At 31.6% G+C, this 16,566-nt stretch overlaps 2 protein-coding genes across 2 annotated transcripts; one reads left to right on the forward strand and one right to left on the reverse strand.

Annotated features, from left to right (window-relative positions):
* The first annotated feature begins 3,021 nt into the window (after positions 1-3,021).
* Positions 3,022-5,102, forward strand: LOC111878774 (peroxidase 4). Its single transcript, XM_023875283.3, has 3 exons — positions 3,022-3,428; positions 3,678-3,869; positions 4,421-5,102. The coding sequence occupies exons 1-3, from the start codon at positions 3,210-3,212 to the stop codon at positions 4,982-4,984; spliced, it is 975 nt and encodes a 324-aa protein (XP_023731051.1). The 5' UTR covers positions 3,022-3,209; the 3' UTR covers positions 4,985-5,102.
* A 5,939-nt stretch (positions 5,103-11,041) lies between these two features.
* On the reverse strand, positions 11,042-12,915 carry LOC111878775 (LOB domain-containing protein 15). Its single transcript, XM_023875284.3, has 3 exons — positions 12,833-12,915; positions 12,352-12,631; positions 11,042-11,633 (listed from the first exon to the last, which is right to left on the reverse strand). Exons 1-3 carry the CDS (start codon positions 12,844-12,846, stop codon positions 11,187-11,189), a joined length of 741 nt encoding a protein of 246 aa, XP_023731052.1. The 5' UTR covers positions 12,847-12,915; the 3' UTR covers positions 11,042-11,186.
* Between the last annotated feature and the right edge of the window lie 3,651 nt (positions 12,916-16,566).

Below are 16,566 nucleotides of genomic sequence, written 5' to 3' on the forward strand. Positions count from 1 at the left end.
ATTGTTTAATTTTTTTTCATTATATATATATTTTTTAAAAATACAAAATTATAATAAAGATAAGAATTTTTTTTTTCTTATTCATCATGAGCCTTCAACAATACTTAATTTTTCAGGACTGACCCTGGTGACTCCAACAGAACATTCCGTCCTCTATATCACGAACTGGCACGGTCAATTAGAAACTAGAAAAGGAGAGAAAGAAGAGAAAGAAGATAGAGAGAGAGAGAGAGAGAGAGAGAAATAAAAACAACTCCATTTCTAATGAGAACTTGGGAAGTAGAGAGACAACTCAATTTCTAATGGGAAATGATTCGTACATACACAATATTTTATGTTTTATAAAGTTATACAATACAACATTTTAAAATATAAATTTTTATATACGGAGAAAAACTCTTGTGTACGAATCATGTCGACCAATGAGAAATGGAGCTCTCTCTCCCGTTTGCGGGCTACGTGGGGGAGTCCTCATTTATCATGTGTTGGTGGTTTTGGCCGAGGGGGAAGAAACTCATGTTCATTCGTGTGGGAAGTATACCCCATGGTCTACTATGTTAAACTACATAATACTAGAAAGACATTAAAAAATTGTAAGATTTATACTGAATCTAAGATTATCTTTTCAAAAGAGTTTTATAGAGAGATGAGATGTTCCAACATCTATAGCTAATTATTGAACCCTATCGAACAAATTACACATAGCTTTTTCATAAAGCACATTGACCATTTTGTAAATTTGTTTATGTTATTCCACAACTACTATGAAAGTGATTTCGCTGCTCAGCTCCTCTTGTCCACATATTTGCACTAATATGAGTAATTTCTAAGCAAAAAAATCTCATTATTGACATGCAATCTCTCAATAAGTGAATAACAAAGTTACATCATTCTTCTGCTTGACTAGCTATGATTTCTTGTGTTGTATTAAAAAAAGGCCAAGTAAAATGGTAAAAATCTCATATCGGATTGTCTTGTTCTGGGTTTCTTTAAAAAGATTGCAATGTTTTAAAAAAAGAGCACAAAATAGATAACACGATTGAAACTTTCACACTTTATTAAATAAGATATTTTCGTTAAAGGATTACTTGTTTAAATACCTAACCCAAATCAAATTTAGATAGTAAAGCATTATCAGTTTTTACTAATTAAATTTAGAAATAAAATTGTATATATTGTACAAGAAAAGTATCATCAATATCATACAACAAAACAAATAAAATAGCAAAATATCAAACATCAAAAAATTATTGGAATAATATAATTTTTTTTATAATTAATGTACGATAATTTTTGCCATGTTTTATTTTAACATTATATATAAAACATATCGTACATGAAAAAAAAGAAACATGAAGCCAAGTAAAAACCAATACTTACAAATTGTAATATTCATAAAACAATCAGGTCTCGATCCTTTTTCGGGTTCGGTCCCAAAAAAGACCGGACCGTTAGACCGACACAAGACCGGTCTGAGACCGACCCGAGAGAGATCTGAGACCAATCTCAAAAAAGACCGCAAGCCTAAGTTTATAAATATATCATCTTTTGTGTTAATTACATAATTTTTAATCACACTATCTAACTTCATTTATTTATTTTTCTTTTATTAAATTTTAGTGTATCTTTTTTAATAAAGTTTAATCTATTATTTTGGTCACACATTTGTTAAGGGAAAAACTCGAGAATGAAACTAAAAAAACCAACAAATACCGAAATCGGGCCGAAAAAATAAAACAAAACCAATAGAAAAAACCCGAAAACCGAACTGAAAAAGACCAAGACCATTCTCAAAAAAAGATCGGACCAAAAGAGACAGGTCCGAGAAAGACCAGACCGACAAAAGAACGGACGAGACCGGTCCAGGAAAAGACCGAACCATTCCAAGACCGACAATAAGGAGACCGGATTGTTTCGAGACCGACCCGGGACCACAAATACAAATTGCAAAAATGGACAAAAATTGTAAAATTCACAAAACCACAAGGAGTATTTGTGAACATTAATCATTCATCTTTAAACAAACCAATCAAAAGAATAAGAAATAACAAAGGTTATCTTGAATAGTTTCTTTACGATAACTTTTAGGGTAGATGAATTCTTTCCTTTTCAACGCCACGTTCAGTTGTCAACCCAAAACACATGGAAACCTTATTATTATTATTTTTTTGTAACTTATTCAATCTATTCAATTAAAAACATACAAAACAACTAAAGTATAAGTCTTAAAACACACGGTACGAGAGAGAGGAGGAGAAGGAAGCGGATTCCTCAAACCGATGCAGCGAATAATTGAATGAGCCCGTTGCTCGTCGAAGTCAAAACGACTCTCTCCTCCCTTATATAGGAAAGGAAAATAGTGACTTCGAAAATGTTTGTTATTAAAGAAGCTTTAAATGGATGGAAGATGTTGACTCCTACATTTTATTCTTATTTATCGTTCTATTCATATGAAATTATGATATGTTTCATATAAAGATAAGATAAATAATATTGCAATACGCTTTGTTATCATTTCAATTGGGTAGGAAAAATTGTTTCATATTTAGATAAGATAAATAATATTTTAATACATTCGTTGTCATTTCAAATGAATAGGAAAACATATAAAAATAAACATAGGAGAATATTTTTTTTTTATTTTTTAATTATGTAACATCAATAATCAATCTCTCATATGATGAAATTCGGTTCGAAAAAAAAGATAGGATGAAATTGGGATACAAAGAATCTAACATCTCGACAACTATTAATTATTTATAGTATCCAACATTGGTTAAAATTAGACATTAATAACGTAACTGATATTATCATACAATAATTACATTTGTATATTTAACAGTTTTAATGTTTTAATTTATTAATTGAAAAATAGGATAAAATTTTAATTATCCATTCTCTCTCCAATTTTGCATGGCCCCATCGTGGAATCAAAAGTATAGTAGTATAAAATTACTTGCAAGGACCCCGCTTTTGACAAACTCATGCATGCATCGTATCTTTTTGTTTCCGATGGCGCATATTCATAGACACATCCCATCGCGCAAACTTGTTTAGAAATAAACCCAATAAATTAGATTTTTCTTGCATTTTGGTCCAAATTAAAACGTTAACTGTTCGTAAGTTCCATCCGAAGACGCCCCTTTGAGCTCGATATCTTACTATATATACCAACCCTTTTGTTCTTCCAACATACTCATTACTCAATTATGGTGTCTTCTTCTACAACCATCTCCTTTGCATTCCTTTCTTTTACCTTGTGGTTGATGATCTTTACTTCTTCAGCACAACTTACACCCAATTTCTACTCAAAGAGTTGCCCAAAAGTCTTTGATGTTGTACGCTCAGTGATTCGGTCAGCTGTTGCAAAGGAGAAACGCATGGGTGGTTCCCTCCTTCGGCTCCATTTCCATGATTGCTTTGTCAATGTACGTATGTTGTCTTCTTTGTCTCTAGTTCAATATCAATATAATATCAACACTCATGTTCCATAAGAATGGAGTAGTGGGGATGAATGATGATCATTGTCTGAGACTATTTCTATAGATAACTTTTGGCATAAAACAAAAGATGCAAGCATACACTCGATGATCATCAAATTGGAGTGTTTATAGAGTAAGATTTGACTTTTTTTTTTTTTTTTTTTTTTTTTTTTTTTTTTTTTTTTTTTTTTGCAGGGGTGTGATGGGTCGCTCCTGTTAGATGATACGCCTTCTTTCACTGGGGAAAAAACCGCTGCGCCAAATAATAATTCTGTTAGAGGGTTTAATGTGATCGATGATGTAAAGTCGAAGGTTGAAAAAGTTTGCCCAGGTGTGGTCTCGTGTGCTGATATATTGGCGATTTCAGCTCTTGAATCCGTTCTTGCTGTAAGTATATATAAATATGACTATAAAAATAAAGCATTAACATGAAAAAAAATTTCGTTAAATCATTTATTGCATCATTTTAACTAAATGTCCGTACGAAAATGGTTGCATATATTGCTTTAGCTAGTAAGGGTGTGCACGATTTGGCCAAAACCATATAAAGATGTTGAATTGAAAGGTTAACCGAATTTTCTTGATCTCTTTAAACCATTATACCGTTTGTACACCAACATCATAAAAACGGTATGATATGTTGTGAAAATTCTAAATTTCTAATCATTATCCACTGATTTTTAATTTTAAAAAAATAATCTTATATTTATTATTATTAAAATGTATTGTAATTTTGTATTTGTATTAGATTACTATTTATTGCAATATAAGTCCATAGTGCTCTATTTAAGTATGCATTTTGTTTTACTTAAAAAAAAAGTCAAAATTCTAAAATCGAGTATAATATTACTTGCTTAATTTCCTTAACAGACAGCAAATGTGATCAACTTTGACTTGAATTGTGTGATTGACTTGAACACTATTATATTTTTATGCAGTTAGGTGGGCCCTCTTGGAAGGTTAAATTAGGAAGAAGAGACTCCAAATCAGCAAGCCTTGCAGCTGCCAACAGCGGCGTTATCCCGCCACCGCAATCCACCCTCAGCAACCTCATCAACCGCTTCCAAGCGGTGGGTCTTTCCGCCAAAGACATGGTGGCGCTCTCAGGCGCGCATACAATCGGAAGAGCACGGTGTACAGCTTTCAGAGCACGTATCTACAACGACACCAACATCGACGCTTCCTTCGCCAAATCACGACAATCAAACTGCCCACGTCCGTCGGGTTCCGGAGACAACAACCTCGCACCATTTGATGTCACGACGCAGGATAAATTTGACAACAAGTACTACACGAATTTGATCAGCCAAAAGGGTCTTCTCCGGTCAGACCAGCAGCTGCACAACGGTGGTTCCACCGATTCCTTGGTGGAGCAGTACAGCAAAAACCCCAAAAGTTTCAGTGTGGCTTTTGCTGCCGCCATGATCAACATGGGTGATATTCGTCCCCTCACCGGCTCCAACGGCGAGATCAGGAAGAATTGCCGGAAAGTTAATTCGTAATTTATTGAAAATTCTTGTGTTTTTATTTTCAAAGTGTGAATTTACGATTTAAGTTGTTGTATTTTGTTTTTTTTCTTTAAATAATAATAACTCATGCCATATTTTTACTTATGCCAAACATATATTTTTTGTCATGCATATCTTATTTTTACTATAGCACTTCCATTTCTTGTCATTTATGGCTAGTCTGTGATGCAACATTTTTTTATCTTATTATTATTTAAAACAATCTAATTTATATAAAACTAAAAATTTTATTATACAGAAAGTGCAATCATATAAAAATAAAAAGTACCACATTTTAGAACATAGGAAACACGAAAAATAAAAATAACATCACTTCAATCTACATAACGATGCCTTGTAGTGCATCTTTGGACAACTTGCTAAAAATCTACGCAAGGTATAACATCATTTCATCAATCTCACCATTTAATTAATTATGTCTGACTTTTTAAAACGGATCGCCAAACTCTATCACAACTTTGATCATGTGCTTCTATTTGGTGTAGATTTGATCTTTGCTTCGGTAACAATCACGATTCTTTTTGTTGAGCAAACGTTGGGTGATTTTGTTCCAAAATGATGAGCAATTTTCGTTGATGCGATACATCAATCCATGAACAAGCAATGCAAGCTAGGCGACCGTTCAAGCCCCCAAATGTCAAAGGGACCCCATTTTGTAATTGTTATGTTGGACAATATAGAAACAACCCACTCTATTTTAGCCTAATGGACTAGTTGAAGGACCCAATGATCATATCAGGCGCCAAGAGGAAACGAGAGCGAGATTTTCTACATCAAGCATGCAATCTGCGATGTCAATTTCCGATTTCCAAGGCTCATCAACGATTTTCACGAAAAATCCACACATCACTTCCACTTCTCCAAACTACAACCAATGCCACCTCCAACAGTTACTTCAGTTCTTCTATTTCTTATGCGATTTCTTATTCTTTATTCTTCTTTTCTTATTCTAAATCCCACGATTTATTTTTTCCCTTCTGAACGATTTTTCATAGAGACATTGTACCGATTCAGGCATTAAGAGATGCCAATTTCTTAGTGAATTCTTATTTCTGAAATGCCCCTCTGATTTCTAGTTATTTTTTAAAGATTGAATTGGAACTCTAAAGTTCGATTGTTTAAGAATTTGTGAATTTAGAGGCAATCACGCGAATTGCACAATTGATTACTTAACCTTATGTAAGTTTAAAGTTTCTTGACACATTCTATTTTTCTAATCCTATGCAAATTTTGTTTTTTTCCTTACACTTTAATATAAATTTTGATTTCTAGACTGTTAAGTTGGACTTTTTTTAATACAATCACTAAATCAACATATGTGTTTACAAAGTCATTACAATACTTGTATGCTTCAAACCGGAATTTGATAGAACGTATGGATTGATTCTGATTGATGTGAAATTATTACTACATGATCATTTTATATTTTCTTCTTGTTTGATGATAATAGGTACAATACAAATAATCTATCCATCCTGGTCGATACAATTAAAAAAAATGAGTAGCAAATTCCTCCATATCTCATTTGGGTTTCATACTTATAGGAATGACTTCAATAACAGATACATAATCAAATAATCTCTTAGAATAGAGACCTACTTGGTTCTCAAGAGATAAACAATTATGGTGCGTTTAGTTGCGGAGAAATTAATGGACCGTTTTCCGTAAAAAATTTCCAAAAAAATGAGAATTTTGAAAACGCATTTAGTTCTTCTATTTTTCTAAATTTTTCATGGAAAATGAAAATTTTCCGTTTTCTAAAATTACAAAGAAGTTGAAATTTTTTGGAAAACTGATAATTATTGTTTTCCATATTTTTCTAATTCTAAAATATAAATAACCACTCCCACCCCCATCCACCTCTACATACTATCACCTTAATACCCCCAAACCTAAGGATGTCAAAAAGTCCCGTGGGGCCCCCGTCCCGTATGGGGGCATTTGTTGAAAAAAATCAGGGATGGGGGCGGGGGCGGGGGCAAGGTTAACCCCCATTTTAGTTTCGGGGGCGGGGGCGGGGGTTGACAGTCCCGTCCTGAAACCCCCGTGGGGTCCCCGTTAATGAATTATATATATTGACATATATTAATTATATAAATATAAAAAACGATAAAATGATTTTTACATACAAAAATTCAACAAAAAACATGTTTTTAAGTTGTTTGTAATATGTAAAATTATGCTACAAATAACTATTTGTTGTTCAAAAAATAGTTTCTTTTAATCCAAACAAGAACTTCTTTTATCCCAAATAAGGTAGCCCAAAATCAATCGGAGGCAGGAGAGCGGGGGCGAGGGCGGGGGCAGTGGAATGAAAAAATTTTGGGGGCGGGGGCGGGGGATGCAATCCCCGTCTCGTTTGCCCCCGTTGACATCCCTACCCAAACCACCACACCCCTACCTACCTACATTTACTCCCAAACCCACCCCTACCCCCACCCTTACAAACACACACACACACACACACCCACACCCATACCTACACACATACCCACAAACACACACACACACACACACCAACCTCCACAAACACACACACACACCAACCCCCACAAACACATACACATACCCACACCCACCCCTACAAACATACACCCACCCCCACCCCTACAAACACATACAAACCTACACACACACACCCACAAACTCACACCCACACCCACACACACACAACCATACCCACACACACCCACCTAACACCAATATCACAATCACCGACCTACCATCACCATCACCACCACCAGTACCCCATCACCATCACCACCACCGTTGTCATCACCACCACTGTCACAATTACTGCCGCCACCACCACCTGTCATCACCACCACCGCCGCCACCCCCGCTGCCACCGCCACCACCACCGTCGCCATCATCGACACCACCACTGCCCCCCGCCGCTGCCCCCACCACCACCACCGTCCCCATGCCCACTCTACCATCGTTATCGTTTTCTAAAAATGAAAACCGATAGAAAAATACACATCTAAACACGTTTTTTAATTTTCTAAAACTGAAAATGAAAAATAAATAAATTTTAACTAAACGCGTTTTCTAAATTTTCCAATGAAAAACGAAAACTTAAAAGGAAAAACGAAAAACAGAAAATAAATATTGTTTTTCCGTAACTAATCACAACCTTAATAATTACAAGAAATTTGGAAACATTTAAGTTTCAAGAAATCCGGAGAAGTACAGGCCTCCAATTGATAACTTTTATTTAAATAAAAGGTTTTTTTTTACTGTTGCTTGATTGTCGACTGAGTGAAGAATGGCGGAATTGGGAGCGTGATCAATGGAGTACTCCTCGTCTTTGTTGTTTAGGTGCCTTCGTTTCTTTCACTTTGCTAATTCCATCAGCCCAAAGCAACAGGATAAAAATTTGGGCCTAAATAATACTATACCCATAAAGCCATAACCATAATAGCTGGATCAGAATTTATATCCTATTATTACTTAACAGTTGTGAGTCATGAAGTTGTTGATGAAATTTTTGTAGTCGTTGACTTGAAGCAAAAAAATGCTAGGATTTGGCATTTTCAATATCCGCTCCTTTTATCTTCTTGTAAAGTCATGTTAGTTTCGTCATTTACTTTGACTAAAAATGTAGGTAGCTGTAGCAGATATAAGGGTAAATGTTTGGTTCAAACGCACACAATAAATAAAATGAAGAGAGAAAACATTGATTTTACGTTATTATTCTATTATAAATTTTATATTTATGTAATATTGTTGTAATCCTAATGTGAATATTAGACATATAATCATTCATATATTTATTTGTAATAAATTATAGGGTGAATGTTAATATATATATATATATATATATATATATATATATATATATATATATATATATATATATATATATATATATATATATATATATATATATATCTATATATATATAAAAGATTATAATAACATAAAAGTAATTTCTTCATGTCTTCATTTTATTTATTGTCTTCATTTTAACCTATTCCACTAGATATATAGTTATTTGTAGACTCTAATACTGCTAAATTTAAATGAATAGAGAGAATAGTCATATATATGATCGTGAGACAAAACGTAATTTTGATCATAGGATACTACTAAAATGTGATAGTTTATCTAGGATGGCCCTTAGGCATGTGTGGGCTAAGCAACTGCACAAGGCCTGTGTCATTTAGGGGGACCAAAATTTATTTACATATATTAGTAATTTAGTATTTAGTATTAGCAACGAAGTGATGAATACCGACAGAAGTGCAGAAAAAACTTTTGCTTTGGTTAATTTTATTACAATTATAGACTTATGAATATTTTTTTATGTACAAAAAAATAAATCTAGTGTGTAATTTTATTTCTTATACAGGTATTCAAAATCAAACGGACCAACCTGGTTTTATCTGAAGTCCGACCATGTTACGTTCACAGGATAGTTGGGTGTACATTAATTACATGGGATAAAAAAAAAATATTAGATTAAAAACCCTAGCTAATCTAAAAATGCTAAATACACAAAAGACCTCTAACTATACATTAGTTGACGATACTGACGCTATCAATTTTAAATACAATGGTCATTATTATATTACTTTCTTGAACTGAAACAATGTTCTCCGAAGACGAAAAGATGGTTATTATGATTAAGATCTGAAAGTATATTATTTATTAAAAATAAACAAATTATGTATGGAAATATTATTCAATTATGGAAAAAGTCAACTACGTGCTTAGGTGTTGGAACTCTCTTCTTACAGTTTTCACTAAAATTAATTTTATTTTATAATTAATCTTGAGATTGAAGAAATAAAAAATTAACTGCATTTACACGCTTGCCGGCAACATGGTAGGCGTACTATTCCTTTTAGATTAATTTTAGGTAAACTTATAAAAATATTGGAATATAATGTTTTCAGAATAATTATTATTAACATATTAGTTAACGATTATATATAGACTCACTAGTAGTTACAATAATATATAGGGGTGATAATAAGATACAATCATACAAAGGTCAGGATGTGGTGGCAAAATACAATGATTATAAACGTTTGAAATTTCAGATCATGTTTTTAGAAATAGTGTAAAATAGTTATATCTGCTTCAGTTGTTTTGATTCTACTGTATAATCAGATTCATATCCATGAAAGATTATAAGGATGTAAACCAATCTCTATGGTAATCTTGATTTAGATCTTACATGTCGTTTTTTCTTTATTTCTATCTGTTTTTAATGAAATAAAAAAAAAAACTATATTAATGGTCTAAAAAGTAAGACAAAAATTAAAATAAAAGTTAAAGCCATAAATGTGTGTGTGAAGGAAGTTGAAGGCTAAGGGGGCAGAATACGATTTGTCTCCCCAACGTGTGCAAGGGCTTTAATTGCATCTCACGTCCTCTTAATTAATTTGGTGCTGACATACATACATACATACATACAATAATACATATATACGCTTTTTTTCAAAAAAGAAAAAACAACTATCAAAATAATAACAAAAGTTACAAATTACAAACATTAAAAGCAAAAATACACCACTCAAACCAACTCAAACCAACATGAATTAATTAGAAAAATACACGGCTTCTTGTTACACACCGCCAAATTACGGGCTTTCCAGATAAACCAATTGACCGTTTATTTTTATTCAATTTCAATTATTTTGTTTGTATAGATAATTATAATAATCTGAATTTAAAAGGTTATTGAAGAAACACCTTTTCTTGTTTGTGGGATATAGTATTTCATTACGTTTATCTAAGTAATTGCTACATGCATGCCTATTCCCTGTAACGAATGTATATATATGCAATCGGCTATCAATAACTAAGATTTGAAAAAGCCTAAAAACACCTTAAGTTTGATATCCAGTTATATATAAAGATCCTGATAGTCAATACTCTCGGTACATATTTATTATAGGTATCGTTGTAACGTTTGATTCAAATCATAACAAGAAACAAGTTCTCTCAGAACTGATTTACTCTTCAAACTTTTTCCATACCCAACGAGAATGAAACTTACTAAATGTATGAACATCAACATCCAAAATGACTCTTGATTATATTCCTCATAAAAGGTGAGAGAAAACACAAATTATTAATACTCTTCTACAAAATAATCATTTAATTAGTTATACTTTTATAACTCATACAGAAAGAAAGAGAAAAGAACTAGGGTTACATATGGTCAAGCAAAGTAACTTGATACATTATTATTAGGAATGGTGCTAGTACTATAACCAGAAGTGCTAGAAGGGATCCCATAAAGATGAACTGACGATGAAGAAGAAGATGAAGATGATGACGAAGAAGAAGATGAGATGACAATGGACGGTTGTGGTGGTGGTGGTGTAGGCGGCGCTGGGATGGATGACAGCTGAGCCACCGAGATGGGACCGGAGGAAACCAAAGTAGAAGCAATAATGTTGATGTCATGAGTATTTGCAGCAGCTTCTCTGTACTTGTATCTCAAAATTTCAGCCCTAACTGCATTAAGATCAGCTTGAAGAGATTGAATTTGTTGTTGTAATGCAGAAATTGCACCCATGCAGCCATAGATTGGATCTCTTAGCCTAACATTTGCTTCATATACCAAACTGTTTGCCGCATCTGCTCTTTGACTTTCAGGCACCTCCTAACAAAATCAAATGAAAACAAGAGCTGTGGATATAAACCCTAAATGAAATCGAAAAATGGTTCATCTAATCGGCTCCTTCAAAATTTTGAAGCTTATTCATTCTACAGTTTAAAGGTCGTTAATCTCACTCTTTGTGTTCTCGTTAAATAACTAATCGGACCAAAAATGGAACAAAAACTAGCAATTCAGTATCCGAAGTATCCAACCGATCGACTCTTTAATCCAATGATTAATTAAAACTCACTGTTAACATTCATGTGCATGTTTTTTTTTTTTTTTTTTTTTACATTTCTGGTCGATCTTTAAAGAAAAAAAAAAGGAAGAAAAACTCGCATCTTTCGGCGTAATTATTATCGAATCTGAGTGTTTCAAACAAATGGTTGTCTATTTAAGACTCATTCACACCGTGTGCGTATTTTCTTTGTTTTTAGCTGTTTTTCATGAAAATGATAGGGAAGAAAAGTTTGCAATTTTTGGTCCAATTAGCATCTAACTAAATCTGTAAATCTGATACTTTTATGTTCAAACTCAATGCTGTGCGTTATTTGTTTGGTTTCTAATTTCTTTGTAAGAAAAATATTCGGAAGGAAAAAGTCGGCTAAATGATCAAAAAACTTGAAAAGATCTAAAAACAACACCTGATTAGATTCAAACTCGAGACTCTCAATTTAGTATCGGTAAGTTTTAACCACATAAACAGATGGAAAGAACATACCATGAGCAACTTAGAGACGTTACTGGCACCAAAGATTTTGTGAACAGCAGCAAACTTATGAGGTTCATGAGGTGAGAAATAAGGTGAAAATGGACACTCTTCTGCACATCGTCTCCGCAAGAGCTTACACGCAGCACATGGTGTGATCGTGTTCAAAGTCCCTGGTGCTGGAATCAATATCTGTCTCCTCCCCATATGCCCCATCGTCGTGGTGTTTAAATACGCATCGATCTCTCTCTTTATCCTCTTACCAGCATCATCATAGAATTCCCTAACACCACTACCATAAAAACCAGAATTAGGAAACCATAAACAACAAGAAAGATGGATGCTTTTTATGATTGGTTTCTTGAAAAGGTCAAATTAATGAGGTGATCAAGCATGTAACTTCTTTGATCTCTGTGTTTTTAAAAGTAATTAGTAGATTAAAAGATGTTAATCTGCTTGAATAAGTTGATTTTAGAGAGGGATATTGATGTACCTTTCTCTGGACATTCAAGAAAACCTGAGAGAGAGAGAGAGAGAGAGAGAGAGAGAGAGAGAGAGAGAGAGAGAGAGAGAGAGAGAGAGAGAGAGAGAGAGGAGAGAGAGAGAGAGAGAGAGAGAGAGAGAGAGAGCTTTAAAGGCAAGGAAAGTGATATATATATATATATATATATATATATATATATATATATATATATATATATATATATATATATATATATATATATATATATATATATATATATATATATATATATACACCTTAAGATCACATTTTTAAAATTATGAAGTTTTGATTCACGGTTCATTTTATAGAAAAAGAGAATTCCTTAAAAACTAAGCTTCCTTAATCGTTGTTGATATATATATATATATATATATATATATATATATATATATATATATATATATATATATATATATATATATATATATATATATATATATATATATATATATATATATATATATATATATTCAACTATTCTAACTAATTATTGTACATCTATCGTAATCTATGAAAATGATAAAGAAAATATGTTGTTTGATAATATAAATACGTTCAATCTTACATAATTAAATCGTCGTTAACACACATTCTCACTAATTATTGTACATCTATCGTATGCTATTGTCATTAACACACATTCTCACTAATTAATTCGTCTATCAGGTTATTATACACTTATTATTATTATTATTCTCATTTCTGTCAGAATGTTGTCAGAATGTTTTATTGGGTCGTATTCTGTCAGAATTAAAATGGGTGAAAAACGATGTGTGAGAACAAAAAAAAAAATTAACGAGAATGCATGATAATGACAATATTCTTATAAGGTTGAACGTATTCGTATTGCTAAACATCTTATTTTCTTAGTAATTCTTATAGCATACGATAGATGTACAATAATTAGTTTGAATAGAATATATATATATATATATATATATATATATATATATATATATATATATATATATATATATATATATATATATATATAAGTTCAATAGAGAACCATTAATTAATTATTGGTTCTCCAAGGAACCAATTTTTTTTCCAAGTTTTAGAGTTTATTTTTTATCGAAAAAAAAAACTAAAAATATCTAAATTCATAACATAAAATTGTGAATGTTAAAAATATTTTTCGAATTCACCGTGTGAATTTAGATTCACATTGTGAATTTGACGAATTTTTTTTTTTAGAATTTGATATCATTGGCAAAAAGATAAAAAGTTATGAATTTTTGTATTTTTAGTTTTTTTATAAAAAATAAGTTCTAAAAATTGAAAAAAAAAGTGTTTCATTGGTTAATTATGGTTCAACCTCACCATATATATATATATATATATATATATATATATATATATATATATATATATATATATATATATATATATATATATATATATATATATATATATATATATATATAAGTTTAGGTAGCACATGCTTATAATTATGTAGCTTTGCCTTTGATTAAAGGTTCATTTTTCAGAAAAAAAATTCCTTAAAAAACTAAGATTCTTTAATCGTTGTTGTTGATATATTGTTCTAAAAAAAATCTTTCGTGACATTAATCCTTGATCATCAATGTTTAAAGAAAAAGAAATATATCATATCTTTCTGTATTATCATTGTTAAAAATTAATAATCACAAATTCCTTAATAAAAGATTTTAAATAAATCGTTATTCACAAAAAAAACCTATAAACGATTTGAGAGCTACCGCATGTTTTTGAATTTCAGAAATCGCAATTCACAAGGAAAACAAAGAAGGTTCACTTCGCCTGCTACTGCATCTAATGTTTTTAATTTCTAAGCACTTCCAAGTAAGCCATTGATCTTCTGTTTTATTATTTCTGCAAGATAATGATTTTTAGACATAATATGCAACCACAGATCGGCTACCTTATGATGTGGCATGTGGAATTATTTTGTGTTTATGCAACACTGTGCATTTTTTTAATGAGTTTGGGTATGTATTATATAATCACTACGTGTGAGACCCATGTATTATATGAGTTTATTTAAAAAAAATTAAATATAAAATTTTAACAATTTGAAAACTTTGAATTATAAGAAAAATGAGAAAAAAATTTGAATTATTAAAATTAATGAGACTTTAATGTATTGAATACATTACATATATAAACCATTTCTAATAAATACTTTACATATATAATAATACCTTACACATTAAATGTGGAATTTTAATTTAATAAAATGAAAAATACAATAAAATGACAAGTGAAAAATAGAAAATTTAAAAATTCTAGAAAATACCATGTGTCCAAATGAAGGAGAATATGACATGTGACAAAAAAACTTTCATTTATTGTAGTAGATATGGAACTCAGTTGAATACTTCTTGTTTATACACCAATGTTTCATTCTTTTATAAAATTTATGCAACAATGTTTAACTTTCTTTCATCAATTAATGCAACAAACATAAATCATGCAATCACATTAATGAACAATTTATAGGTAAAATCTTGCATATTGCAAAATTTTGGGCTTATTGTCAATATCACTTTTTCTATATAAAAACAGTTGTCTAGCTTATATTTGGATGAATTACTTGTTGGATTTGATGTCTATGTCCATAAATATAACTAGGATGTACTTAACCCGATTGTAGCATGGTTTTTTTGGGTTGACTTCACCAGTGCAATTTGATTGGATGAACTTTTGAGAATAAGGTTATTTATGATTTATTAATATATTACAAGTATAATATATTAATATGAAATCATTTTATTTAATTAGTATTGGTCAAAAATTAATTTGGAATTAATTTTGTGAACAAAAGAGACTAATTAAATATATGGGGATTGATTATGTAAATCAATGATTCTTATAGTGTGGACCAATGATCCATGGTTATTTAGGATAGGCTAAATCAATATGATAGTCCATAGAGGTTTTTACCCATGGAGCCTAAGTAATATGAAAGGTCATTAGGGTTTGCAAAGTTGTAACCCTAGCACTATAAAAGGAACCCCTAATGGCCAAAATCGGTTACACACATATACACCATTATTCTAAGAAGTTTCATATTGATTTTGTGCTAAATAACGTATTCTCTCAAGCCTCCTCTTGCATATTGGTGTTTGTGAACCATTAGATGCATCACACTTGAGGTGCTCAAGCTTTAAAAGGCCAAGAACTACAAGTCCTTCTAAGAGATAAGTCATGTAACTAGTTGTGTTGTACATTTGACAATTTGTATGCTAGTTAGGATATATGCTTTGGAAAATTCAATATATGCATGTATAATTAGAGAAAACATAGATCCAAAGCATTTAGGGTTGCATGTGCACCATAGGAGTGTTATAGTGCTCAAAACCCAACAGTGGTATCAGAGCCTAGGATTGTTTTTTGTTATACTTGATGCTTGTTAATTTTCAAAGTTGAAAAAATCGATTTCTGGCTTCTGACTGATGAACTCGCCGAGCCCACTGGCTGACTCAATGAGTCCACTCAGTAACAAGGGCAACTCGACGAGTCAGTTCATGCACTCGTCGAGTCCATGGCTCTGGATACAGAATTTCGAGTTTTCTTGGCCTAAATTGGATTGGAATCACTATTACAAACTATTTTACATCATTAAATCTGTTTTTTATGATATGGTAGTGATTATGCTCATCCAATCACAAGATAATCGTCAAAGTTTTAAGATAATTGTTGATTTATATGATGAACAAAGTTGCTTGCAAATTGTTAAC

The sequence above is a fragment of the Lactuca sativa genome, chromosome 5, assembly GCF_002870075.4.
Source record: "Lactuca sativa cultivar Salinas chromosome 5, Lsat_Salinas_v11, whole genome shotgun sequence".
NCBI classification, from domain to species: Eukaryota; Viridiplantae; Streptophyta; class Magnoliopsida; order Asterales; family Asteraceae; genus Lactuca; species Lactuca sativa.

Excerpts from the sequence above, each read along its gene's own strand:
- LOC111878774 (XM_023875283.3), top strand. The coding sequence starts at position 3,210 with ATGGTGTCTTCTTCTACAACCATCTCCTTTGCATTCCTTTCTTTTACC. Across the intron at positions 3,429-3,677 it reads TCCATGATTGCTTTGTCAAT|GGGTGTGATGGGTCGCTCCT; the intron begins GTACGTATGTTG and ends TTTTTTTTGCAG. Across the intron at positions 3,870-4,420 it reads CTCTTGAATCCGTTCTTGCT|TTAGGTGGGCCCTCTTGGAA; the intron begins GTAAGTATATAT and ends ATTTTTATGCAG.
- LOC111878775 (XM_023875284.3), bottom strand. Across the intron at positions 11,634-12,351 it reads ACGTCTCTAAGTTGCTCATG|GAGGTGCCTGAAAGTCAAAG; the intron begins GTATGTTCTTTC and ends TGATTTTGTTAG.